The 27,760-nt window shown below is 35.9% G+C and overlaps 1 protein-coding gene across 2 annotated transcripts in view; it reads right to left on the reverse strand.

The window, feature by feature from the left end:
- The window catches only part of LOC132526282 (protein NPAT), a 53,570-nt gene that overhangs the window by 2,801 nt on the left and 23,009 nt on the right, over positions 1 to 27,760 (reverse strand). Inside the window, exons 3-17 of one of the 2 annotated variants that reach the window (XM_060160327.1) lie at positions 24,620 to 24,680; positions 23,280 to 23,352; positions 20,538 to 20,578; positions 19,794 to 20,018; positions 18,724 to 18,805; positions 17,667 to 17,754; positions 16,852 to 16,943; positions 16,682 to 16,769; positions 11,002 to 11,098; positions 10,249 to 10,377; positions 6,390 to 8,060; positions 4,321 to 4,436; positions 4,140 to 4,248; positions 1,447 to 1,507; positions 190 to 1,345 (exon numbers count right to left, since the gene is read on the reverse strand). In XM_060160327.1, coding sequence (XP_060016310.1) covers positions 190 to 1,345; positions 1,447 to 1,507; positions 4,140 to 4,248; positions 4,321 to 4,436; positions 6,390 to 8,060; positions 10,249 to 10,377; positions 11,002 to 11,098; positions 16,682 to 16,769; positions 16,852 to 16,943; positions 17,667 to 17,754; positions 18,724 to 18,805; positions 19,794 to 20,018; positions 20,538 to 20,578; positions 23,280 to 23,352; positions 24,620 to 24,680 — 4,089 coding nt within the window. Of the gene's footprint in view, positions 1 to 189; positions 1,346 to 1,446; positions 1,508 to 4,139; positions 4,249 to 4,320; positions 4,437 to 6,389; positions 8,061 to 10,248; positions 10,378 to 11,001; positions 11,099 to 16,681; positions 16,770 to 16,851; positions 16,944 to 17,666; positions 17,755 to 18,723; positions 18,806 to 19,793; positions 20,019 to 20,537; positions 21,065 to 23,279; positions 23,353 to 24,619; positions 24,681 to 27,760 lie in introns of those variants that run through there. The other variant, XM_060160328.1, reaches the window with a different exon arrangement.

Below are 27,760 nucleotides of genomic sequence, written 5' to 3' on the forward strand. Positions count from 1 at the left end.
CGGAAGGCGGACTCTCAACCACTGCGCCACCAGGGAAGCCCTAGAGAATGTATTTTGTTAATCAAAATTCAAAGCTATCTTGACCAAAATGTTCAGTTAGGTAGCTATGGCAAAAAATGATGAGATCTTTAATCTGAGCACTGAAGGAAGGGCAAGGTGTGGTTTTGAAATTAAGACTTTCAAACTTGCCTTAATTTTCTTCTTTTTCATTGGTATTGATGAATTTGCAAGACTTTTATTAGAAGTACGGGAGTGTCGTTCACGCTCATCTAATTCCTCGATCTTCCGCTTTTTTGTGGTGCTCCTTGAAGATGCTCTAAATTGTTGTGTATTGTCTTTTAGAGGAGTAGCTGAAGTAGTCCTAGAGATGGCTGCTCTGGAGAGAATCATTAATGTATGGGCAGCCATGTTTACACTGTTTTCACTCCCTGTTTCACTAGCAGGGCTGCAGGCGGGCAAGTCTGGGGTGACAGGAGGGACCATTACTTTGGGTGTGCTACTCTCTTCACCATAACGCCTACTAGAAGGGACCTTGATAACATCTGTAGGTTCTTCTTTATGTTTTTCCCCTGCTCCTGAGCCAGATGTCCGGGGTACAGATAAGTCAGTACTATCAGCGAGTCTATTTACTGGGCTATGCCACTGAATATCTTGTAACATTTCTGTGGTATGCTTGGTGAGTGGGTTAATCAAAGAACTGGCAGACTTGGTTTGTTCTTGTTTTAAATCCTTCACAGGTGCACCTACTGAAATGACATTTTTACTGTTTGAGGATGTGCCTTGTTTTCTGGTTAGCTCTTGCAGTGAAGCTATAGTTTTCTCATTCCGTACACCCCCAGTTTGCTGCCCATTAGACAGTTTTGAAGTTTCTGGATTTTTCTGCCTTTCCACATCACTGCATAGTTCATTCTCCTTATTAGCTGTTGCTTTATGGAAAGATTCAAGTATAGTTTCTGTGGGTGAAACTTTCTTTTCTGACTGAGTTTCTTTTATGGTATGTCGGCTAATGGCAGTTTCTGATTTAGATAAAATCTTAGGCACAGGAGGTTTCTCTCTCTCTCTTTTGAGAGCGTTATTAGAAGGGGGTTTTAAGGTGGAGGAAACAATGGGTGAGTCAAGATTAGAAAATGAAATGTCATTCCTTTCTTTGTTTTGGGACACCGTCTTATGATTTGTCCCCTGTGCATTCGCCACAGGAGAAGCAGTGCTATCAAAACAGAGCACACGCCTGTGGCTTTCAAAGGTTTTGCTAGTTGGAACTATACTTTCTACTGAGAAGGGAACTGTTATTTCTTCCAATTTTTTCCCAAGATCTGTGGCCATATTCTTGTCAGGAACTTCAGTTCTACAAGAAAAAAAAATTTTTCTTAGCAACATAAAGAAATTCTTTATGCTTTTAACTTGAGCATTCAAATACTCTATGATAGAAACTACTTTTATGCTCACCGTTGTACATGACATCCAACTAAGTGACTTGATGAATCCACCAAATTATTTACCTGTTTTCCTGGAATTATAAGTTAAGTTAATTAGAAAAGAAAAACATTCCTGAAAGTATATTTCTCTGAAAGAAAACAGAACAGACCACAGTATCAGACACCATGAGAAAAATTTAAGCTATAGCTAATGTACAAATGAAATACTTTCACATACTGGGTCTAAAAAAGCAGCTTTGTAATATACACGAGACGATCACTCATTCATGTTACTGAGGAAATATAAATATGGAGCAAATGACTTGCTTTAACTTCAGGGAAATATGAATCCAGTCTTTTGATTTACAAATTAGTATGCTCAGTATAGCATTTAAGGGTACTATTTAGATCCAAAAAGTTACTTAAAGAAAACACTATATTATACCTATTTAAAAATTCTGCCCATTTAAATGTCATGTTTGTAAGCCTATGTCACTCAGAGCACATGCTCTGGAGTTTTAATAGCCATATTTTATTTTATTATTATTATTATTTAATAGCCATATTTTAATTTCCATGGACTTATATGAGTTTATGTGGAAGGGCAGCAAGATATGAAGCCAGAAATGAAAGCAAAGATGATATCGTGTAGGACCTTGGGTATTATGCAAAAGGTTTTATAGAGAATCCTTAAGAGTTTTAAATAGGGACGATGCATGAATAGATTTGTTTTAGGAAGTCACTCTGGCAGCAGTGTAGAAGATGAACTAGAGAAGAAAGAAAACTGGAAACAGAAATTCTAGTTAGATTGCTATAAATATTCAAGGTAGGAGATGATGAAGGTCTTAGAGACAGTAATGGGCATTCGCATGGACATGAACAGTAAATGAGGAATAAATGGTGACATTAACCAAGAGGGAAAGGTAGGCAGAAGCGGTTTTTGAGGAAGAAGAGGTGAGACTTAGATATGTAGAGTATGTGGATCTTAAGTTACATAAAATTAGAACGGGAGGAGCACAGTAGTTCTAGAAGCCACCAATAGTATTAACTGTTAGAGGGAAGTAAAGTAAGGTAAGACTGGAAAACGTCCAATGCATATGGCAGCATTAGGAGGCCACTGGTGACTTTAAACAGTTTTAGTGGAAACATGAGAAAGGACAATAATATGGATGAAGAAGTAATGGGAAATAAGAGGCGTCGGGGATAAAGGGCTGGCAGATGTGAAAAACCTAAAGGAATGATGGGAATGATCCTTGTATCCATAGTTGGACAGCCACAGAGTGAAGAAGCCAAAAAAGAAAAGTTGAAGATACACAGAAGAGAGAAGGTACCCTGCATTAACCTTAGAAAGAATGACATAATCATTCCTCTAAGAAGGGAAAAGGGAAGAATGATTTTAGATGAACATGTACATATTAAATGGGAGTAATGTGAGAAAATGGAGTTTACTACCCATAAAAATCAAAATCATTGGCCTAGAGTGAGGAAAGTGCTGACTGGATAGATCTGAGAAGACCTGTGGAAGTCTGAAATAGTATTAGGGAGGAATGGGAGAGAAAGAAGATAGGTAGACATTTAAAATAATTGCTAAGTGGCAGTGAGGGTGAGAAAGTTTTAAGTGTTATTGAATGGAATCACTCCTAAAGCAATGCTAAGAAGCCCAGGTGTAAAGGCAGAGAAATGGTTGGCTGGATAGATCCAGGGCTAGAGGGTATTAAGTGGATATGGTAGAAGAATGTGAATATGAAGGTGTATAAGAGTACTGGGAAAAGTGGCTGATGTGGTGGGTTGTGGGGTTTAGCCTGGATAGGGAAGGAAATGAATGCAGAAAGGAAGTGAAAATTCAGGTAAAGGTAAGGATTCAAGTAATAGGAGCTCTCATTGGTTGAAGAGAGATTCAATGGATATACAGAAATGCAAGTATTTTGAGAGAGTTTATTGACCATTATAAATTATATAGGTCTAATAACAAGTAGTGAAAAAATTAAAGGTAAAGCTATGGGACAGGTTGGCTGAAGTGAAGATTAAAGACTCAGAAATGAAAGGGGTCAACAATTCTGAGGGTTAGGGTGTTGTTAGTTTAACAACATGGGCATTTTGTCACCCATGAAGATGGAGAAGTCTGGTAGAGAAGTTTGAGAACTCACCACAACATTCATCAATATTTTCATTCATGAATGAAAACCTCGTGTTACTTTGTATATGTTGTCTTTTACTGAACTAAATCTTTAATTTTGGAGTAGTCAGCATTATCAAATTTTTTCATTTTTCAAAAGCAATCTTTTATCTCAGCATCAACTTGATATTCTCCTACATTTTCTTTCATTATTTGTTTTGCTTTTCACTTTCAGGTGTTAATCATCTTGGAGTTCATACCTTTATATATGTTGTGAGGAAGAAATCTATTTTTTCCCTGTAACATATATAATAGCCAATAGATTTCATTTACTAAACAAACCATCCTATCCCTTCTGACTTCTGACATTACCTCTACTATGTACAAGTTGCTATAAATACACGGTCTTTTTCTAAACTCTATTTTGTTCCATTTGTCTTTTTCTTTTTTTTTTTTAATCACTGCAAAAAACTTTAAGCAAAGGTTGGACAACCACCTGTTAGGAAAGTTATCAGTATTCCAAAAAATAAAAAAAAAATACCGTCATATTGCTGCAAACAAAGGAGTACACACACATAAAGCTGACATGAATGAACTTAAAAATGTACCTGTACAAGGCTTGTTTCTTAGTCCCTGAGTCTTCAGAGATTTTGGAGGGATAGGGAATTGAGGGATACTTCTATTGCAAACAGGTGCTGCCAAAGGCATATGAAGGACCTGGAGGAGAAGCCATTAATTATACTTTGTTTGAAAAGCAGCACCGAGCCATTTTCAGTTCATAAATCTCACCTGCCGAGGAGGAGCAGAAAAGGTATTTCCATTCTGTCCAACCACAGATACAGGGATCATTCCCACCATTCCCTGAAGTACAGGTTGGACTGGAGAAGCAATTATAATGGCAGATCCTAAAAAAAAAAACAACCAACAATTCTCAATAAAATGGAATAAACACAAGACACCAAAGTAATTATTATTCTTTTTAAAGGTTTTGTGTTTTTTTAAAATAAATAAATTTATTTATTTGTTGATTTATTTATTTATGTCTGCTTGGGTCTTTGTTGCTGCGTGCAGGCTTTTCTCTAGTTGCGGCAAGCGGGGGCTATTCTTCGTTGCAGTGCATGGGCTTCTCATTGCAGTGGCTTCTCTTGTTGTGGAGCACGGGCCCTAGAGCATGCAGGCTTCAGTAGTTGTGGCATGTGGGCTCAGGAGTTGTGGCGCATGGGCTTAGTTGCTCCGCAGCATGTGGGATCTTCCTGGACCAGGGCTCGGACCCACGTCTCATGTATTGGCAGGCGGATTCTTAACCACTGCGCCACCAGGGAAGCCCCAGTAATTATTAATTTGAAATAAATCCTATATAATTATAATCAGTTTTTCATATAATCTACTCTCCTTTAAAAAAATTAATTTAGGGACAACAACAAGGCTAACAAATTAAGAAAAAGTCAATCTGAATATTATTCTTATGGCAATTAGTCAAAGTAAACATCATGAATGAGCATAAGACTCTATAGCCCGGAGATCATATTTTAGTTGTACCTTGATTCCTCTAGAAAGAATAGTGAAATTGATCAAAAAATTGGTAGTGCAGGTTTCAAGTCTGAATCTTTTACCAGAAAATAACGGTCCAAACTGAATACTGACAGTCTAAGACTTACAACCCCAAACTATAATATAATCTCAATGGTATTTGTCAGAAAGGGTCCAGATAAGTGAGCAACCAGTAAAAACTGTGGGAGAAAATACAATGTTTACATGGGCAACAATATAGTCTATGGCTATCATAATTTAACCCTGCCCTGTAAATGAATCTTTTCCTAATAAATTCATTAACCTCTCCTGTAAGGCTGATTTCCTCACTTTCCTGAACACCTACCTCAGTCTCTCAAATACCTACCTGTCCTTGTACTGCTTAAGATTCCCTTCCTTTTACTCCAAATACTACCTTATTTATCTAAGCTTCAGCTCAAGTTCCACCTTTTCTACCAATTCTGATCCCTCCTTTATCTTATTTTAAACAGCACTTGAAATAGATCCATCAGGCTTAATACTTAATTGCTGATATTTAATCTGATTTAATTGTATGCCTAAATGTAAAAAAAGAAAGAGGGGAAAGGAGCTTGGGAATCAGTATCTAAGGAAGTGTAGATGAATGTGCCATAAACTCCACCTTCAAGGAACATACAATCAAGAATGACCACTATGACAGGCATGTCAGTCACTAACTACACATAAAATGGCATGTAATAAATGCCACAAGTGCTCCTATAAACAAAGAATTCTAAAGACAGGGATCAATTTTCAAATGTGGAAGATAGTGAGAAGATAGTGTGGCATGTAATAAATGCCACAAGTGCTCCTATAAACAAAGAATTCTAAAGACAGGGATCAATTTTCAAATGTGGAAGATAGTGAGAAATTACAAAGGGTATTATTCAGGGAGAAATTCAAGTTGTGTCTTGAAAGTCTTTCCAAATAGGTAATAAATTCCTTGAAAACTAAGACTATAATAACTATTTAAGAAAAATCTCCCACAACACTGGGTTTTAGTAGGTATATGGCTATTTGATGAATTAGTCTTCCCCCCCTGTCTTTTTCTTGTATTGATAGCTTAGCCATGGATTGAGAACTATGGAAAGAAAAAGAAATAAAAAATGAAACCACTGAATTCCATAGCTTAGCAGATTAAAAAAAATTTTGATTGAATTAATTCTGTAAAGAGAAGCCATAATCACAAATTTCTGAATCTTTTCTTATACTCTCATCCATGATTTATTACCTTCTAGTCAATAACAGCACACACAAGAGAAATTAGATCCCATTCCAGAGAAATGAACTTCAATATGTTCTAAAGTTACCTTGTGAAAAGCTGGGTGACATAGCTTGGTTGACAGCAAATACACTGTTTGACCTTGGGGGTGTCTGTAACTGAGGTGGTGGTTGAGCAGTCACAGGTGCAGAATTTCCAGGCAACACCACCACATTTGACTGACTGACAGTTGTTCCTAAGGCTGTTGGATCAGTTACACAAGTAGCTATCAGAATGTTATTTGAATTGCCAAAAGTTGTGCTTGTAGCTGGCATTAACTGTATGTATCCTCCATCCTTGGAAACACATGGTGTAACATTGGCTGAAAAAGCAATGCTCTCTTCATTCTGAGTGTTGTTTACTGTAGAGTCTTCAGGTTTGAGTGCTAAAAGGCTCTGTTCCATTGAGGCTGAATCCCCAATTCCTTCAGCAGATGAAATAGCATCTGTGGTTTCTTCTGAAGACAGGCATTTAACTAATTCTGCATTTCTGGCAGGTGATTTAGAAGGAGAAGACAAAATTATAGTTGGCAAGTTTTCTCCACTGATACTAGAAACAGCACTGTTAAGTTCAGAATCTGAGGAAACAAATGGATCATCACTGATGATAATTTTGAGAGAGACTATATTTGATGCATCTATCTCTGCTGACTTGTTGCCAGCAGGTTTATCACTAGTATTCTGGGACTCAGGGTGAGAATCCCTCATTGAAGAACACACAGATTCTGAAGGAAGAGAACGTATATCTTCTATAGGATTAGCTTCTGGGGATATCAATGTAACTTCCTCACAGTTATTTTCACCTAAAGATAGAAAAATACTATCTCCATCTTCTTTTACAGAAGATGAAGGCTCTTGTGAACCCAAAGCAACTTTCTCAGACGTGGAGGGCTGAGGTTCATGATCTGTATGATTTAACTTAACAGATGATGAATCATTAGATGGTTGTTTAATTGAAGATACTGAATCTCCAAGGTGAATTTCTACTTTTTGTTCAGGTATAGTTAAACCCGAACCTTCAACAGACACAGGTAATATTTTACTTTGAAGCGAAGAATTATCTTGGCAATCTGAAAGTTGCTGTGATGCAACTGGTAACACATTATTAATTTCAATTTTACTCTGGTGAATTTCTCTAGAATCTGGTGACTTGGAACCATGGAAATTAGTTGTAAGTCTTCTTGTATCGTCAGAACTTTCACAAAATTGACCTTTTTTAGATGGCTTTCCAGTTAATGGAATATTTTGGGATAAAAGCTGAGAAGTTTTTCCAGAGAGAATTAAGTTCGCATTGTTAGTTTCACCACCAAGGGAAACAAATGAAGTTATTGGTATATCAGACTGATCAGGCTGTAATCGAGATTCATTCTGCACACTTGGAGACAAAGAATTCTTTTCAACTTCCATAGCCAATTCAGTTTCAGTAGACATCTGACTGGTGTATAATTCAGCACAATGCTGATTACATTCAGCATCAGAGTTTACTCTTTGGTTAAAGTCATTCAAATTAGGCACAGACTCAAAGGTGATATCAAGGTTACACTTCTGTTCAGTAGATACTACTGTTTTAAAGGCCTTTTTCTGGATGCTAGAGTCTATCTGGGAAAAATGTTCCTGGGCTTCCTGTCTAAGCTCATCATGGTTGCTGCCATTCTTCAAAACATTTGATGTGTCTTCATTTTGATAGGATGTACAATATGGGGGTTGACCAGATTGATCATCTGCAAAATATTAGGATGGCAGAAAGATATGGTGAGTATGTAACAGCTTTTAAGGTAGTCAGTCATCTTTACTATAAAACCTGTTTTGCCAAGGAAGTAACTAATCTTTGACATACCAGCAAGTGGAAGTCTGATAAACTCACTCTCTCATTTTTTGAGTATCAAAACACTTACAGGTACTTTTCTTATTACTGATGCCTTTTTTAACAAGTGCCTAATTGTTTTTCAAGCTTTTTAGAAAACAGATGACACAATGAAGGAAAAAGTATATATGTTTAAGAACATTTAATATGTACTAATATATAAAAAAAACTGGCTACAAACATAGTTTTTTCAAAACAACTGACTTTTCAACTTCTACCATTTCCACTGACCATACTTCATCTGATATATTCTTGAAGGTGAAATGGGGCCAATTACATTTTGCATGATCAACATTTGATGTTATTGTATACACTTTAACATTTATTACACATTTACTGAAGATCAACCACATGACCAGTACTGGGATACAAAGATGAATGACCCAGTCTCCACCCTTGGTGATATCAGTCTAAGGGAGGCAGACATAGGACAGAAAGTCATAATGAAACATGCCAAAAACCATAGCAGTATAGGAACAAAAGGCACCTCTTCTGGCCTATGGGATGTGAGAAAGTGTTATTGTACGAGGAGATCTTGACAAATAAAAGTGTTAATAGTTGGAAAAAGAAGAAAGGGCATTTGAGAAAATACTGATATACTGTGTCATACATCATTCACAGTTTAGGACAGAAAATAATAACAATTAACAATATGAAAAATATTGGGAAAAATCCAGAAAAATGTATATCAACTATCATAAAATTCTGTTAATGTGACACTGGTAAAATAATAGTGGGTATGGAGCACATGTGAATCCTTATTGTGGGGAAACCAGTGGAAATTATATACAGGCCACATAAATTCAGGGGTAGTCAGTTTCAACGAAGCGGGAAGAGACTTTCTGAGAAAATAGGATTTCAAATTTCATTTTGTGCAGGGTAGAGCTTATCTGAAGCACAATCTTCCACACATAATATATATGAGAAAGACACGCCCTCCTACAATTCAGCCTAAGAAGAAATGGAGGATTGGGTTTGGGTACAGGCAAAGGACTCAAAATAGGAATACAGTCTGAGATATTCCAAAACTGGTTTTTGGAAGGCGTGATGTGAAACTTGGAAGCCATGAAGTCTTCTGAGGGAGCTGGAAGGGGTCATGGAATTTAAGAATAGATGAACAGAAAAGATTATTGTGGCATAGCTTGGCATAGACAGAAATGGATAGAGGTGGTACCGAAGAGGCATAAAGTTTAGCAAGTGTGAGATGCCAGGATAATGTGAGAGAAGCCAGGATAATGGTTATCTTCGAGGAACAGGGATGAAAGGAGTAGTGACTGCGAAGAGATACGAAGAGATGTTTTTGTGGTGCTGGCGGTATTCTATTTTTTGACTTTAGAGATGGTTATGTGGGTATTTGCTTGATTATAATTCAATGAGCTAAAGTACACTTTTATTGTGCACTTCTGCATGTTATGTTTCACAAAAATGAAATTTTAAAAAACTTGGCCAATATTTAAAAGCTCTAGGATAGACATATTCACTGCCCTCCCTCATTCATAAGTAGTTATTGTGGGACAATTATGTGCCACACTGGTACTCTGTGGGAGGCAGAAACATAAAGAACTGACTAGTAGACACATAGGAATATAACCTAAAACCTCATAAAACCCATAATTCAGGACTATCAGCAAGTATACAATTTCCTCTAAATAACTGAGATATTGATACTGAGCACTCAGCTAAGCTTGCTTACGAGGCTGGATGATTAATACCACAAACCAACCTTACACATTAGGGATTTGAATATGTGTCTCAAAAAAATTATGTTAAATGTTACAGACAGGTTGAACTGGTCAACACTATTAACACCAATTTGTGCGTGTCTACTGCATCATGAAGGAATGAGTACTAAAAATCCACCTTTTAATCAAAGTACTAAAGGCGTGGGAATAATTTTTTCTTTTTAAATGAAGAGAAAACTTAGAAACACAAAAATGATCTATGTGGTAATTTGAACAACTTTCAAATTAAACAACATTTTCTGCCTTTGAGATTTTGAGAGTGATATTAGGATTTAGATTGATATTAACAAAATCAATTCTTACCAGATTCTCCTGTTTCAAAAGAACCTTTAACTGCTAGATTAGTTTCACCTGCTAAGACTACATTGAGATTGGTTTCCATATGCTGACTGGAAATGCCTTGTGATATATTTTTATTATTCTTTGTTTTACCTGTTAAAAAGGGAATAGGGAAACAATTGGTTAAATGACCAAAATAAAAATAAGCATCAATTAATACAGCTTGACAGTGGTCAAGCAAATGTTAAAGTTTGGTCTTAATTATAGTCCTTTAATTATAGTTTTTAACATGTTGCCTTATATATCATTGACAAGTATGATTTTTCCACTAGACCAGTGCATTTTTAACATGTTCTCAGACAATGCTGGTCTGCTGGTTTGGAGACTACACTTTGAGAACTACTGCACTAGGCCATAAGATGGAGGGCAATAGACAAATCTTTTTATTCCTCTTGTATTATCCAACAGTGTTTAGTATAATATATGTATAGGAGTAGACCTCAACACATTTTTGATGACTGGCAAAACTGCCCACAACTAACCCCCCTCACCCCCAAAACTGTTCTTTATTTTTACAGCTAAAGTATCTTTAAGAAAAAACTAAAACAAAAAAGCAACAAAAAAACTCTTTCATATCCATATGTTTGCTTTAATGAAAATAGGAACTTTCTTCCAGATGCTCTGGGAAATGTTGTTTTACTCTGTTTAAGCTGTTTCTCCAGAGAAATTGGAGAAACTTTTTTCTCCTAACTGCTTTGATAGAAATGTTCTACTTACCATAGTCAAATAGATCAAAGAGTGCCTGAAATGCTGGATCGGATTCTGTCTGTTCCAATATATCCTGTATAGCTTCTTCAGACATGTGGATTTCACTCTGCAAAAACAAAAAACAAACAAAAAGTGATCCTAATTGAATTAGTATGGTTTAATATCAGCAAAGTAATTAGAGGATATCTGATATTTTGTACCTTTTATGTAGTATTCCCTTCCAAGAAAATTTCTTCTGATTGTAACACTATTCACTTAAAACAAATTAAAACAGGAAGACTAGAAAATAGAAAGTGAATGCTCCCTAATACCACTAATTAATCACTTTGGTGACTATATCCCCAAACATTAAAATAAAATATAGAATAAAACCATGCTATAATGTTCTTTATTACTTGACACACACCACTGTGTAAGTTTAAGGTGTACAGCATAATGACCTGACCTACATACATTGTGAAATAATACCAAAATAAGCTTAGTTAATATCCATCATCTCATATACATATTTTAAAAAGAGAGAAAAAGAAAAAAATATTTTTTTCCTTGTGAGAACTCTTAGGATATGCTATTTTTATTGTTTTTAAAAATTTATTTATTTTTGGCTGTGTTGGGTCTTCGTTGCTGTGCGTGGGCCTTCTCTAGTTGCGGTGTGGGCTTCTCATTGTGCTGGCTTCTCTTGTTGCGGAGCACAGGCTCTAGAGCACAGGCTCAGTAGTTGTGGTGCCCAGGCCTAGTTGCTCTGTGGCATGGGGGATCCTCCCGGACCAGGGCTTGAACCGTGTCCCCTACATGAGCAGGTGGACTCCCAACCACTTCGCCACCAGGGAAGCCCCAGGATATGCTGCTCTCTTAATTTTCAAATACTGTTGACACTTGAACAACATAGGTTTGAACTGTGCAGGTCCGTCCACTCATATGCAGAACTTTTTCAATAAATATGTATTACAGCACTACAAGATCCAAGGTTGGTTGAATCTGCACTTGCAGAACAGGATACATGGAGGGCTGACTGTAAACCTTTAAGTGGGTTTTCTAAAAAAATTTATTTTTACTGGAGTATAGTTGCTTTACTATATTGTTAGTTTATACTGTACAGCAAAGTGAATCAGCTATATGTATACATATATCCCCTCTTTTTTGGATTTCCTTCCCATTTAGGTCACCACAGAGCACTGAGTAGAGTTCCCTGTGCTACACAGTAGGTCCTCATTAGTTATCTATTTTATACATAGTATCAATAGTGTATATATGTCAATCCCAATCTCCCAGTTTATCCCACCCCCCCTTCCCCCTTGGTTTAAGTGGGTTTTTGACTGCATGTGGAGTCAGCACCCCTAACCCCAAGCTGTTCAAGGGTTAACTGTATACCATACAGCAGTGTTAACTATAGTCATTATGTTGTACACTGCATCCCCTGTACTTATTTACTTTATAACTGGAAGTTTGTGCCTTTTGACCACCTTTATCCAATTCCTCCACCTCTGACCTCTTTTTCTATGAGATTGGTTTAATAATGTTGTTTAACCTGCTTTCTTCACGTAAGTTTGTGGTACACTGCTTTCTAGGGCCTTCAATATAGATCTACCTCACTCTTTTTATCTGTTTTGGTTTCTTCATTTTATTATTTTTAAAATTTTAAAGTTTTGGCTGTGCCACACGGCATGGGGGATCTTAGTTCCCCAACCAGGGATAGAAGCCGCACCCCCTGCAATGGAAGCACAGAGTCTTAACCACTGGACCACCAGGGAAGTCCCTGTCTCTTCATTTTGAATACTTCTTTCAAATGTTGGACAATCCTTGTTTATGTGCTCACACTTAAAAGGAGCATGCCAAAAGCTGTCTTTAAACCCTGTGCCAATAAGGAGGCAAGGACCTTGTCAACTATAGTCTAAGCTGTAGAATAATTACAGAACCATCTGTATTTTTAGTTTTTCTTATTTGAGTGAGTTAGATTTCTTGCTGGGACAGTTTATGGCTGAAGTAGTGTTTCTGAGGAACAGTGTGAATGGGGAAAAGATATCGAGTTTAACTATATACTTCCTAAACTTTACAACTTATCATCCTGTTTGTAGCCCTATCTTTACGTTTACTTTCAGAGGTACTAGAGTCAAGTCTTTTGTAAAGTGGCTTTTACCTGAACTTTGCCTTTACTGGCTTAGAATCCTGGGTCTGCTAAGTCAGGTACCACCTGTCCATTTCAAATTCTAAAAAATTCTTTCTCTGTCCTTTCCTCTTCTCTGTCCTTGTGGGTTTATGCTTTTTTCTTTTTTTTCTTTTTTTAAATTTATTTTTGGCTGTGTTGGGTCTTCGTTGCTGTGCTCGGGCTTTCTCTAGTTGCGGCGAGCAGGGGTTACTCTTCACTGTGGTGTGCAGGCTTCTCATTGCGGTGGCTTCTCTTGTTGCAGAGCATGGGCTCTAGGCATGCAGGCTTCAGTAGTTGTGGCACGTGAGCTCAGCAATTGTGGCTCACGGGCTCTAGAGTGTAGGCTCAGTAGTTGTGGCGCACGGGCTTAGCTGCTCCACGGCATGTGGGATCTTCCCAGACCAGAGCTTGAATCCATGTTCCCTGCACTGGCAGGTGGATTCTTAACCACTGCACCACCAGGGAAGCCCCTGTGGGTTTATGCTTTTTAAAAATTCCCTATACTGTCTTTTTCGTAGGGTACAAAACTAAACGTTTAACCCACTATCCTTCTAAAGGGAAAGAACTCTTTTGTTTACATAACTCTGCCACATTTAGCCAATTCTCACTTTTGTACATTTGCATTTTTTCTAATTTTCAGTTATGGTAAATAATACGTGAAAATCTTTATCCAGGCATTTGTTCATTCTTTGGGATTAATTTTATCAGTGAAATTACTAGGTCAAACAATATATACATTTAAAATTTTGAGAAATCCTGTCAAGAAGTCTTGCAGAAAAGTTGTATAAGAATGCTTGTTCTAACGTATGGACACCAAGGGGGGAAAGCGGGGAGGGGGGTGGGGGTAGGAGGTGGGGGGGTGGTGGTGGGATGAATTGGGAGATTGGGATTGACATATATACAGTAATACGTATAAAATAGCTAACTAATAAGAACCTGCTGTATAAAAATAAATTAAATTAAAAAAAATAATTTATGTATATATAAACTGAAAGGATAGGTAATACTAATTATCAGTTTTATTGGTAAATAGCAATGAATAAAATGGTATCACCATCAAAAATAAAAAGGAATGCTTGTTCTGTTCTATGTAACAATGTACATGCTCTTACCTATAATGGGCAATATCAATTTTTAAGCATTATCAGGCTAAGACATAAAAGTAATCTGTTGTCTTAATTTGTATTTCTTTACTATTGAATTAATTTCCATGTTTATGAACATTTGAACTTTTTTGGAGATCAATATGATTTAAATGGAATGACAAACTTATCTGTAAATCCTTCTGCAATGCTATATTTTCTTCAATTTTGGTGAAGCATACATTTGGATCCCAAGGGATAGAAAATTCATGTGGAGCAAGAAGTAAGGTGGAACTCTCATGAAGTGATTAAAAACTTGGATTTTTAAAGTAAAAATGGCCATAAAATGAAAAGAGAAACTTGAAGTTAAAGAACCAGTTAACCTTGACAATGAAGATATACAGAGAACATCAATAATTCTTCATGAAATGTGATTTAGGAGAAAGCCAGGAGCTTGAACAAATTATTTCTGTATCGATGGACTTAAAAATTTACAGTAATATAAATAATGTCAAGAGTCAACAATCCAATGTTAATCAAACTATGAACTGGTGCATACCCTCTTACAAAAGTTACTGCTGAAGAAACACATTTTTCTAGTAAATTTCTTATTAGAGTCTAAACTTTAAAAATCAGAATTGAAGGAATCTTGGAATACATGTTGGTGGTTTGCCTTTTAATTTTAATGATGCTTTTAACAAGCGGATATTTTGAATTTTACAGAAGTCTTAAAAAAAAAACACAGCGATTTGTGTAGCCAAAGAAATCTTGCCTACCCCAAGGACACAAAGATGCGTAAAAACATTTTAAAAATTCACCTATTTGTACAACTGGCTCTGTTCTCTTAGTGAAGCTTATGTATATACTACTCCATTGGGCATTATGTATTGCTGTACTTTCAAAGTTATTGAAATCTGAATTTTTAACTTTTCCCCAATATACAATATTATGAACACCATGAACACAGTGTTGTGTCTTCACTTTCTTATAATCTCTCACAGTATCTAATAGAGTGTCTTGATTATGGTAAGTACCTAATTATTTTGTGGAGAAAATATAAGGAATTGAAGGTTATAAAATTTAGAACAGGGGATATGTTGAACATTAAGACAGGAGAAGTTTTTTAAAGAAGACTGCTAAATAATTTAAAGGTTGCTTTCAAAAGCTTGTCATGTTTTCTTAAATTTACTGAATTTCACTTTGGGAAAATGTATCCAAAAAAATTTTTTTTATAGTATTCTGAAGGAACTGACAAAAAGAAAAAAAACCTCAGTGGTTTCACCCAGAATTCATCATCTGAAAGAAAACTACTACCATAAATTCATTATAATGAATTCATTTTGTGGCACAGCAACAAAACTGAATGTATTATCTGAGAGTCCAAGCAAAAGGCTATGCAATAGCCAAAATCTCAGCTGTTCTTCAAAAAGGTATTTGCACCTGGACAAATCTTAAAACTCATATTGTTAAATTCTTCTTTTACCAGCTCACCCTCTTTCATCTTCACTCTCACTGAATAGCAAGTGACTATAGCCCCTATCTTCCTTCTCTTAGCAATAAATCTCACAGACAATTATTCATTTAGTTAGTATCCTTTCTTTTTTTAAAGTATCTTGTTCATTTTATTTTGTTCAATATTACTTGGATTCATCACGTATCTTTAACATATTATTTCATTGTTTCTTTATATTTTTATACAGTTTGTAGCAGGTGCAGAAGAAATGTAATTTATTTTGTATACACTGTACAGTACTGCTTACTGCACAAAAATATAGCCACTAATGAATTTTTAATTATTAAATACTAAGAAATACATGACATTGTTGTATGGATACAGGAAAAGTGTTTTATTGATATACGGAAGAGTTGGTTAGTTATTAGATGGTTAGGAATGTCTTATTACATTTACCATCTAAATAACACAATTTGAATATATGTAAATCAAATCATCATATTGTATGCCTTAAACTTATACAGTGAGAGATATCAATTATTTTTCAATAAAATTGGAATAAAACCGCAATTTTTTTAACATCTTTATTGGGGTATAATTGCTTTACAATGGTGTGTTAGTTTCTGCTTTATAACAAAGTGAATCAGTTATACATATACATATGTTCCCATATCTCTTCCCTCTTGCGTCTCCCTCTCTCCCACCCTGTCTATCCCACCCCTCCAGGCGGTCACAAAGCACTGAGCTGATATCCCTGTGCTATGCGACTACTTCCCACTAGCTATCTACCTTACGTAAAACCGCAATTTTGACCTTGAAAATTCACTAACACATTTTCAGGAACAGATTACATTTGGATAATGAAGGAAATTTATATTTTAATTATTATTTTAAATCATTTTATATATCTGTTAGTAATGGTTTTGAAATGAAACAAGAATATCATCAGTTTTAACTATGAATATATGTACTACACACACACAAACACACACACACCCTTACCCATACCTGAAGTCCCAGGAGTTCATCAATTGAAGTCTCTGGTTCACTAGGGTTGCTATCTGTTTGCTTAGGTACTTGAGCAATATTGTTGTCACTGTTAATACAGAAAGGAAAATTTTTAGCATAGTTCTCAATTAGGCAAAAACAATCAGATATTTTAAACACAAACAGCTTACCTAGTCAAAAATTTATTAATGTTTTCTGCAAGTTTTTCTTGAAGAGATTTGTTGCTTAATATTTTTTCTCGAGCATTTTCAATAACCATTTGCTGGAAAACAAAGTCAATATTAGCAAAAGCATAGGATAGAGTATTATGTTATTTATTTAAAAAGAATCAATGGAAGCTGGATAGTTTTAATAAATCTAGGTGGAAACTCAAAAAGTTATGGTGGCTCCTTCGATATTAACACCTGACTAGTATACATTAACCACTTACAAGGGTTTTCACAGATCCTTCACCAACTCTTTCTTCACTGACTACAAAATACAGTTCCAAACTCTTTAGCTTTTCACACAAGATTTTTAATAACCTGTCTCTATTCTAGGAAAAATGCCCTATTATATTGCATAATCCAGCAACAATGATGTATTTACAGTTTCGTAAACACACTTCTGTTTCTTACCTGGTGTATTTGCACACGTTATCTATTCTGACTGGACTATCTGCTATTGTTAAATTTCACTACAGTCTATCCCAAGGCAATTCTACCGCAGTATTTTTTCTGGCCATGCTGCACGGCTTGCAAGATCTTAGTTCCCCAACTAGTGATTGAACCCCTACAGTGGAAGCACGGAGTCCTAACCACTGGACCGCCAGGGAACTCCCTCTACTGAAGTCTTACAGAAATACTGTATTTTACACACACACACAAACACACATATAATCTAAATATACATACATACATATATATATATATATATATTTGTGTATGTATCAATAGTTATAAACTCAGGAATATCTTAAGTTGCAAAGTTTGGGAAGGTCACTTACTTTTTCTACTGCAAATGTATTTGGATCCTGGAAATTCCGTATTGTTGAATGAGGTCCAGACAAAGTGATACTTTTCCTTTGAGATTCACTGAAACACATTTTAAAAGCCTGTCTTTTAACTAGTATGAATAACCAACTCTGATAATTACATGTAAAGACTAATCTTAAGATCATGGTGGAAAAGATATTTTCTCTATTTGTGGTAGGAACAAAGGGCAGTTGAGTTGAAAAGCATTAATAGACTTGAATTGAGAAATGAATTTGAGGCTTAGCTTTATTACTTATTAGCTATATGGTCTGTAGCAAGGTACCCTCTGACCCACTCTATAATGGGATAAAACCAACTGCATTATTGGGTTTATGAAAGAATTCAATAAAGTATATGTAAAGACTTTATAAAAAGGTCAAGGTTCTTATAAATGTTAGATACTATTATAGTAGTTCTATTGTTTTAGGTGGTTAAGTGAGAAACCTTGCCATAAAGGAGGATGAGGTCAGACTTGAATGAGAGACAATCAACAGTAAAAATTCCAACAAAAATACCCATGGCATGGCAGTTGAGAAAACAGAAAAAACATTTTAAACTATTATCTCTCTTTTATGAAATATCCTTCAAACAAAGACACATGGGCTAAATAGGACAGAAAGAAACTTTTCTCAGAGAATGTCCCTGAGAAGAGTTTTTAACCATCGATTTAGAACTTTAAATGTGTGTTTGTAGACCTTAAAACATGCAGATATTATTTATATTTGTTTAAAAGAATGCTTATTTCAAAAAATTTGAGTTAACATCAATTTTAAGATATACCTTTCTATATACCACTATAGAAAAAAAATATTTCTAATGAAACAGTGAATAGGTCAGTGATTATAAAACACAACCTGTTTTCAGGGAGGATAGACTGTGGGAAAAAAAAAGTGTTTTGAAATGGATATAATAGTAAATAGTCTCAAGTACTTAATGCAATCTTGTTACCTTATTCACAATGTAAATATCCTGGTGTAATTTTTTTTTTTGGAAGGTTATTGGAAACTTGTCCTTCTAAAAGGCATTTACCTTTTGCGTCTACCAGGAGACATTAAACTGGCATGAGTTTTCCTTTCCTGAGGACCAGGAATGATATTTAAAGCCTCTCCAGCTGTATTTCAAGAGAACAAAGCAGTAAGTCAAGGAAACTGAATAGTTTTCTATACTTGCATTAATGAAATAAATAGCACTACAAAGTGATTATTATTTTATATTAAATTCAGTTAGTATACACTGAGTGCCTACTCTGTGCAAGGCACGGTAGAAGATATTAAGATATATAAAACATAGTCTCTGTGACTTAAGGTTTTATGATAAAATACAAAGTACAGTATACAAAATAGTCTCAACAAAAAATATCATGGCAGAACAGAATAATTATAAGAAGTATAAACTAAGTGTACTGGGTAAGTGTTTTTACCCAGAGGTGTTAAAGAGGATGGAGAAAAGATGGAAATAAGGGAGAACATAGTGGATGTCAATACATTTTACCTGTGCAGAAGAGAAAAGAGATTGGTCTAAGAACTGAGAGGTGGCACCTCAGTTCTAACCCCAACTCTGTTATTAACTAGACTTTTGCCCCTTAATATCATGTGTTTATAATAATTTCAAGTTTATAAGAAGCAAGAAGTATCAGATGATCCTAAGTTTATCCCTAGCTCTAAGATTCAGCCAGGAATATACAGGATTTTCAACAGGTAGAGCTGGAAAAACATTCCTCATTCCAGCAGGACAGACTACCATGAACAAAGATAAGAAGGTGGTGAAATATAATGCACATTCCTTTTAAAATCAAATAAGAGAAAAAAAAAATCAAATAACAGGGTCTTTTCTATTAATGAAGAGAATTGAGAACTAGAACAGAGTTCAAGGTTGGACTTCAGTTAGAACAGACATAAGAAGAATCCTAGATTAAAATGTTTCATAGATTTAATAATACGCATATTTAATGGCAGATTTACCTAATGTCTATTCTACTTCTAGCCTCTTATCTACTTTTTGCTATAATTTTATACCATGAATATAAAGACATTAGCACATCATCTCATTTATACAGTTTGATTAAAAACAAAATTTAAGAGTGCAGAATGTAAACTTACAGGTCATAGTGTCTTGTGACTGTGAATGGCTGACCACTACAAAATTTGACCTCAAAGGAGTTGAAATCTGGCCAGTTGGCCGAATAACTTGTGTAGCTGTCAAAGGAGAATTAGTAAATTGCCCTGAAAGATACGGTAAAGTCAGCAACTCTGAACTGACAGGAGCTGCTTGAGATGCAAGCCTTCTCTGCCGTTTGATTTCCGCAATTCCACTTCTTGTTCGGGCTGAAACACATGAGCATTTAAAAAAATTAATTCAATGTCAGAGTATTTTGGGAATTTTAAGAAGTTTACATGATATGTGTTCTACTACATGTTTAACATGGTGGATCTACGGACTGAAAAACAGCCCTTAAAAATATCAACTAAGTTTACATGATAATTTCAAAAGAAACAAACTAAAATTGAGTACATTCAAACTTTAAAAATCCAAGAATACATTTCTTCTGTAATAATTCACACTGATAACATCTCCACAAATTAGGAAACAGACTTATGGAATGAGAATTAAAAGATGTGAATACATGAGAGTCAATGAGAAAAATAAGGAATATTTAAAATGCATATTTTTACAATAAATGAAAATATTATTTCCTAATATGGTAACAGTACTTAGAAAAGCAGTAGTTTAAACAAAATATAAACTTAGCATACATGTATTGTTAACTAAAATGTTCATCTGACAGTAAGTTTGAGTTTAAAGTAATTCTGAACATTATTTATAGTTTAAAGTTGAATACCAACCTCTCTGACTGGCAGCAAAGCCTGGGGAACTTTGCATGCTCCTAATAAACAAAAGTAGTTTGACATTAAAAAACTTCTGTTGCCGAATACATTCTGATTTAGTTACAGTCAGACTTTAAGTAAATTATGAGTCAAAAGGCAAGAAATCTCTCTCAGACAAAAAAGATAAGCACTTTTTCTAGGTAACCAAATCTTATTTGCTTTAGGAGAAAAACAATGGCATATAAACATACACACATACATAATTTTAATAACCAAGTTTCTATCCAGTGTAATAAGCATTAGAGAGCCTTGACATCCCACTATGAGTACAATTTGACTTGAATTTAGGAACTCAATATATTTAAGAAAGCTATATATAATATTTTACAATTATCAATTATCTTTTATAACTATAGAGATGCCTTCCCAGAGAAATTCTGATTTTACATATAACTCCATACATAAATACTTCAGAATCCAAGTTGATTTCAAAGGAGATCCTGCTTTCATCAAATTTATGACTATGACATTACTTCATGGAAGCTCTAAAGAAGGAACAAAGCAAACAGATAAGAAAATTCACAATACAAGCTGATTCTCCTTTTACTATGAACTGAAGTTACCCATGTATTGATATTTTGTAAACAGTAAGACACTGTGCCATTGTCCTCAAAAATCTGTCAAATAAATCTCTACCAACAAGAGCCACGAAACTTACCAAATCGAATAAGCACTTTTTTTTTTTTTTTGCCACACCCCATGGCATGAGGGACCTTAGTTCCCCGACCAGGGATGGAACCGACGTCCCCTGCATTGGAAGGCAAAGTCTTAACTACTGGACCACCGGGGAAGTCCTGAATAAGCAGTTTTTTTTTTTTTTGCGGTACGCGGGCCTCTCACTGCTGTGGCCTCTCCCGTTGCAGAGCACAGGCTCCGGACGTGCAGGCTCAGCGGCTATGGCTCACCGGCCGAGCCGCTCCGCGGCATGCGGTATCTTCCCGGACCGGGGCACGAACCCGTGTCCCCTGCATGAACCAATCTTGGAGAACACCTGGCTAAGAACCTTCTTCTTTTATGTAATACCTTGTCAATAAAATATTGCAGTAACTTATAAATAATCATAGGTGTTAATTAAACTATGAGTGTCTTTGAGGATGTTTGCAAGGCGAGGAAAGATGAGGGTCAGGAAAGGGGAATAAGAGTAAAGACTACTGGGCCTTCCCTGGAGGCACAGTGGTTAGGAATCTGCCTGCCAATGCAGGGGACACAGGTTAGACCCTTGGTCTGGGAAGATCCCACATGCCATGGAGCAACTAAGCCCGTGCGCCACAATGAAGCCCACAAGCCCTAGAGCCCACACACTGCAACTACTGAGCTGGCGTGCTGCAACTACAGAAGCCCATGCTCCTAGAGCTGGTGCTCCGCAACAAGAGAAGCCACCTCTGGATGGACCTAGAGTCTGTCATACAGAGTGAAGTAAGTCAGAAAGAGAAAAACAAATACCGTATGCTAACACATATATATGGGATCTAAAAAAAAAAACCAAAAAGAAGGTTCTGAAGAACCTAGAGGCAGGACAGGAATAAAGACGCAGACATAGAGAATGGACTTGAGGACACAGGGAGGGGGAGGGTAAAGCTAGGACGAAGTGAGAGAGTGGCATGGACATGTATACACTACCAAATGTAAAACAGATAGCTAGTGGGAAGCAGCCGCATAGCACAGGGAGATCAGCTCGGTGCTTTGTGACCACCTAGAGGGGTGGGATAGGGAGGGTGGGAGGGAGACGCAAGAGGGAGGAGATATGGGGATATATGTATAGCTGATTCACTTGTTATAAAGCAGAAACTAACACCTCATTGTAAAGCAATTATACTCCAATAAAGATGTTAAAAAAAAAAAGAGAAGCCACCTCAGTGAGAAGCCCATGCACCGCAACAAAGAGTAGCCCCTGCTCGCCGCAACTAGAGAAAGCCTGCGCGCAGCAACAAAGACCCAACGCAGCCAAAAAAAAAAAAAAAAAAAAAAGTAAGACTACCAAATAAGATGTGGTACAGAGTTACACAGACAGCATTTGGAGCCATTCTAGCAGTTTAAACTGAGGAAAGAAACAAGGCCCCTCCTTAAGTGGGGTATTCACTTGTAGCTGTCGGAGAAGGGTAAGAAACTATGGTTTTCATACTAGACTCTAGTTAAATAAGATACATTCTAAAATTGATACCTATTCTAAGGATGGTGAAACTGGCATTCCAAGGCCCTGACATATGTAGAAGGCAGATTAGTCCCATGTGATAATTCTAAAAGCAGAAGATTCAGAAGTATTACTATTCAAGTTTGTTTCTTTATAAGGGAAGAACAAAGGAGGCATGGATTCCACATATCAATTTTCTGCATGTGTAATGAAGATACAACTGTATAAGGGAAGTCACATGGGGCCCACGTTAGGAGATTTGCATTCACCAAGACTGGGACTAGATTTGTATTCAGCCAGAGATCTGCCTCTAAATTGTTATGGGAACCCGGGAGTGCCATTAATTTCCTCATTTTTAAACATTTTATTAAAATACACAACTTAATTTCAAATTATTTCAATCAAAGACAAAGAAATATCAATAACCTATAATTTCAAAATTAGATCAGTGTTATATAAATGCACAATGTAGGTCGTAAGATTTATATGTGAAGTGATTCTTACACGCGCTTGCATTCCAAAATCATTATGCACATTCTGATAAGCTTATTGTATAAGCTTTTTATTACCTGATCTGAGAAAGTGTATGGTCTAACTTCTTCCACAGAGATGACAAAATTGCTGGGACATCATTTGATGTTTCTAAATCATAAGAGGAAACATTTCATAATACATACATTTGGAGAAAATTCATCATTTAATTTGAACAGACACAGAAAATCAATAAGGAAAACTTATCTCTCAGCTGTTGACGTTTTGTTGGGAACTGAGAAATAAGCCTATCTTGTAAAAGACCTGCAAAGCTACAACGAGGCTGCTTTCTTTGCTCAAGCCATTGAGAATCAGATACAATATGATGGAAGAGGAAACTTGTGAAAACTATGCAGGTTTTTTAGATCAATAATTTTATATTTTCTTTGAAATAAAAAAGACAAACTATTTTAAATCTTTCTTCTATTTATCATGTGACATTTGAAAGTAAATTAAAATAATTTGATTTATAAATTAAATTTATAAAATTATACAAACCCCCATGGAGTGTGGAAATTAGTTTTCTACATCCAATGTTTTCATGTACAAATCACCATGACTGCTCAGCAACTACTCTACTTAGAATTACAGGTAAAATTCCTCAGGACTAATTAGTCTTTTTCAGGATGTGTTCTAAAGCCACAATGATAGGAAATTCATAAGGTATTTAAATTCTTTACTATATACTTATAAAAGCGCAAACCAGAGAAAGCTACCCAACATAAAAGTGGGATATAAACCTTTGTATTGCAATAACATATTGTTTCTGAGGTCATTTACACATTAAACATTCCTGTAAGATAGTGAAAATAGTTTGGGAAAAGAAAATCTTCAGGCCCTGAACTTGAAGGCTTATCACTCTCTACAGTTTCTAGTTTTGTGATCTTGGAAGTTATCTGGCTTCTCTAATCCTCAATTTTCTGATACTTAAGAACAGGTCTAAACAATCGACAACTCTCACTGGATTATTTTAAGGACTGAGATAAAACCTATGAAAGCACATAGCACAATGCTGCAATAGACAGTACTCAATAAATGTTAAGCTTTTTAAAAAAAATGTTATCATTTACACTAATTCTTTACTGCTGAGTCTTTTCTTAACATGTTGTAAACTACAGAAATAACCAATATGAGAGAATAAATCTAACTTTCTCCTTAAGACACGAATTTAGGAAAGTTTTATTTTATACTTATCACTCAATAAAAATGAACTATTTAATTAGATATTTCACAGTAAATTTTATCTCATCATAGTTGACACAAGTTTTCTTATGGCTTTTAAGAAGTATTAATATCCTTTAAAAATTATTTCTAATTAAAAATATTAGCTAAATGCTGTATAAAACTAACAAAAAAATCCCTGAACCTGAATTCTTACCTTTTGCTTTCATAGCTACATATTCATTCAAAATTGTTGTCAAATTTTTTCCAAATAAAGACTGAAAAGAAAAAGATCAAGCATTACCAAAACCAAATAATACTACCAATAATTTCCCACTACAAAATATTTCACCATAAAAATTAATAAAAGATCTGGATTACAGAGTAGATGATAAAGAAATGGTGAAGAGCAGGTCATCAAAATGGAAACAGTCGCTTGTCAGGGGGTGAATCAAATCTTTTAAGGGTAAAGAACCTTGTCTGAATAAGATACTGTGACTGTTTCTTTAGCTAAGATAGTACAATGGCAGGAATGCAGTTTTCAGTTGGGAGGTAGGGATCCAGTCACACAAATGAGGACCCACTCCTAGTCTGCCCTTTCTATCCTGAATGCCATGTGGAACCTGCCAAAGAACAAAGTAAAAAAAATTGAGTATAAGAGATATCGTTCCCAAGGATCAGTACCTTGCTATTTTCACTTCTACCATCTCATAAAGTCATTCCCCACTGCCCCCCTTCCTATCAGTAATTAAAGGGCAGGCTTTTATTACCTCAAGTTTGAGGTCATATAATAGAACAGGGAAAAGCCAAGGATTTTTAGAGCAGACAGTTCTGGTTTTAAGTTCAACATTTACTGAATGTGTGAAAAATCACCCAGATTTTCTAAGGCTTACTTTCATATATAAAAATGACTTCCTGGGGCTTCCCTGGTGGCGCAGTGGTTGAGAGTCCGCCTGCCGATGCGGGGGACACGAGTTCGTGCCCCGGTCTGGGAGGATCCCGCATGCCGCGGAGCGGCTGGGCCCGTGAGCCATGGCCGCTGGGCCTGCGCGTCCGGAGCCTGTGCTCCGCAACGGGAGAGGCCACAACAGTGAGACGGCCGCGTACCGCAAAAAAAAAAAAAAAAAAAAAAAAAAAAAAGACTTCCTAATGACTTAAGACATATGACTTCTTAATTAATACAATCTTTTGTGGTGAAGATTGATGATAAATGTAACATATCTAAGACAATGTCTAACACATAGGTGATTACTTCCCTTTCCCCTCCTGAACTTTCATAGCAGATCCCTATTTTATTCTTCTGTGTCATTAAAAAAATTTTTTTTTAATTTTATAATAGAGTATAGTTGATTAACAATGTTGTGTTAGTTTCCCTCCTCCCCCCCTCCCCACCCTGGTAACCGTAAGTTTGTTCTCTAAGTCTGTTTCTGTATTGTAAAAAAGTTCATTTATATCATTTTTTAAAAGATTCCGCATATAAGTGATATATTTGTCTTTCTCCGTCTGACTTCACTTAGTATGATAATCTCCAGGTCCATCCACGCTGCTGCAAATGGCATTATTTCATTTGCTTTAATGGCTAATATTCCATAGTATACATGTACCACATCTTCTTTATCCATTCATCTGCTGATGGACATTTAGGTTGCTTCCATGCCTTGCCTATTGTAAAAAGCGCTGAAATGAACATTGGGGTGCATGTATCCTTCCACGTTTTTCTCCATATACATATCCAGGAGTGGGATTGCTGGATCATATGGTAGCTCTGTTTTTAGTTTTTTAAGGAACCTCCATACTGTTCTCCATAGTGGCTGTACAAATTTACCTTCCCACCAACAGCGTAGGAGGGTTCCTTTTTCACACTCTCTCCAGCATTTGTTTGTAGACTTTCTGACGATGGCCATTCTGACTGGTGTGAAGTGATATCTCATTGTAGTTTTGATTTGCATTTCTCTAATAATCAGCGATGTTGAGCATCTTTTCATGTGCCTCTTATCAATCTGTATGTCTTCTTTGGAGACATGTCTATTTAGGGCTTCTGCCCATTTTTTGATTGCATTGTTTGTTCTTTTGATATTGAGCTGCATGAGCTGTTTGTAAATTTTGGAGATTAATCCCTTGTTGGTTGCATCATTTGCAAATATTTTCTCCCATTCTGTGGATTGTCTTTTCATTTTCTTTATGGTTTTCTTTGCTGTGAAAAAGCTTTTGGGTTTAATTAGGTCCCATTTGTCTATTACTATTTTTACTTCCATAACTCTAGGAGATGGATACAAAATAACATTGTTGCAATTTATATCAAAGAGTGTTCTGCCTATGTTTTCCTCTAGGAGTTTTATAGTATCCCGCCTTACATTTAGGTCTTTAATCCATTTTGAGTTTATTTTTTGGTATGGTATTAGAGAGTGTTCTAATTTCACTCTTTTACATGTAGCTGTCCAGTTTTCCCAGCACCACTTATTGAAGAGACTGTCTTTCCTCCATTGTATAATCTTGCTTCCTCTGTCATAAATTAATAGACCATAAGTGTGTGGGTTTATTTCTGGGCTTTCTATCCTGTTCCACATTTCTGTATTTGTGCCAGTACCATACTGTTTTGATGACTCTAGCTTTGTAATATAGTTTAAAGCCAGGGAGCCTGATTCCTCCAGCTCCGTTTTTCTTTCTCAAGATTGCTTTGGCTATTTGGGGTCTTTTGTGTCTCCATACAAATTAAAACATTTTTTTTTCCAGTTCTGTGAAAAATGCCATTGGTAATTTGATAGGGATTGAATTGAACTTGTAGATGGCCTTGGGTAGTATAGTCATTTTGACAATACTCATTCTTCCAATCCAAGAACATGGTATATCTTTCCATCTGTTCATGTCATCTTTGATTTACTTTCATCAGCATCTTATAGATTTTGGAGTACAGGTCTTTTGCCTCCTTAGGTAGGTTTATTCTTAGGTATTTTATTCTTTTTGATGCAATGGTAAATGGGATTGTTTCTTTAATTTCTCTTTCTGATCTTTTGTTGTTAGTGTACAGGAATGCAAGAGATTTCTATGTACTAATTTTGCATCCTGCAACTTTACTGAATTCATTGATGAGTTTAGTTTTCTGGTAGCATCTTTAGGATTTTCTACGTATAGTGTCATCATCTGCAAACAGTGAGTTTTATTTCTTCTTTTCCAATTTGGATTCCTTTTATTTCTTTTTCTTCTCTGACTGCTGTGGGTAGGGCTTCCAAAACTATGTTGAATAAAAGTGGCAAGAGTGGACATCCTTGTTTTTGTTCCTGATCTTAGAGGAAATGCTTTCAGCTTTTCATCTCTGAGTATGATGTTAGCTGTAGTTCTGTCAGATACTGCCTTTATT

This window comes from Lagenorhynchus albirostris, chromosome 9 (assembly GCF_949774975.1).
Source record: "Lagenorhynchus albirostris chromosome 9, mLagAlb1.1, whole genome shotgun sequence".
Classification (NCBI taxonomy): Eukaryota; Metazoa; Chordata; class Mammalia; order Artiodactyla; family Delphinidae; genus Lagenorhynchus; species Lagenorhynchus albirostris.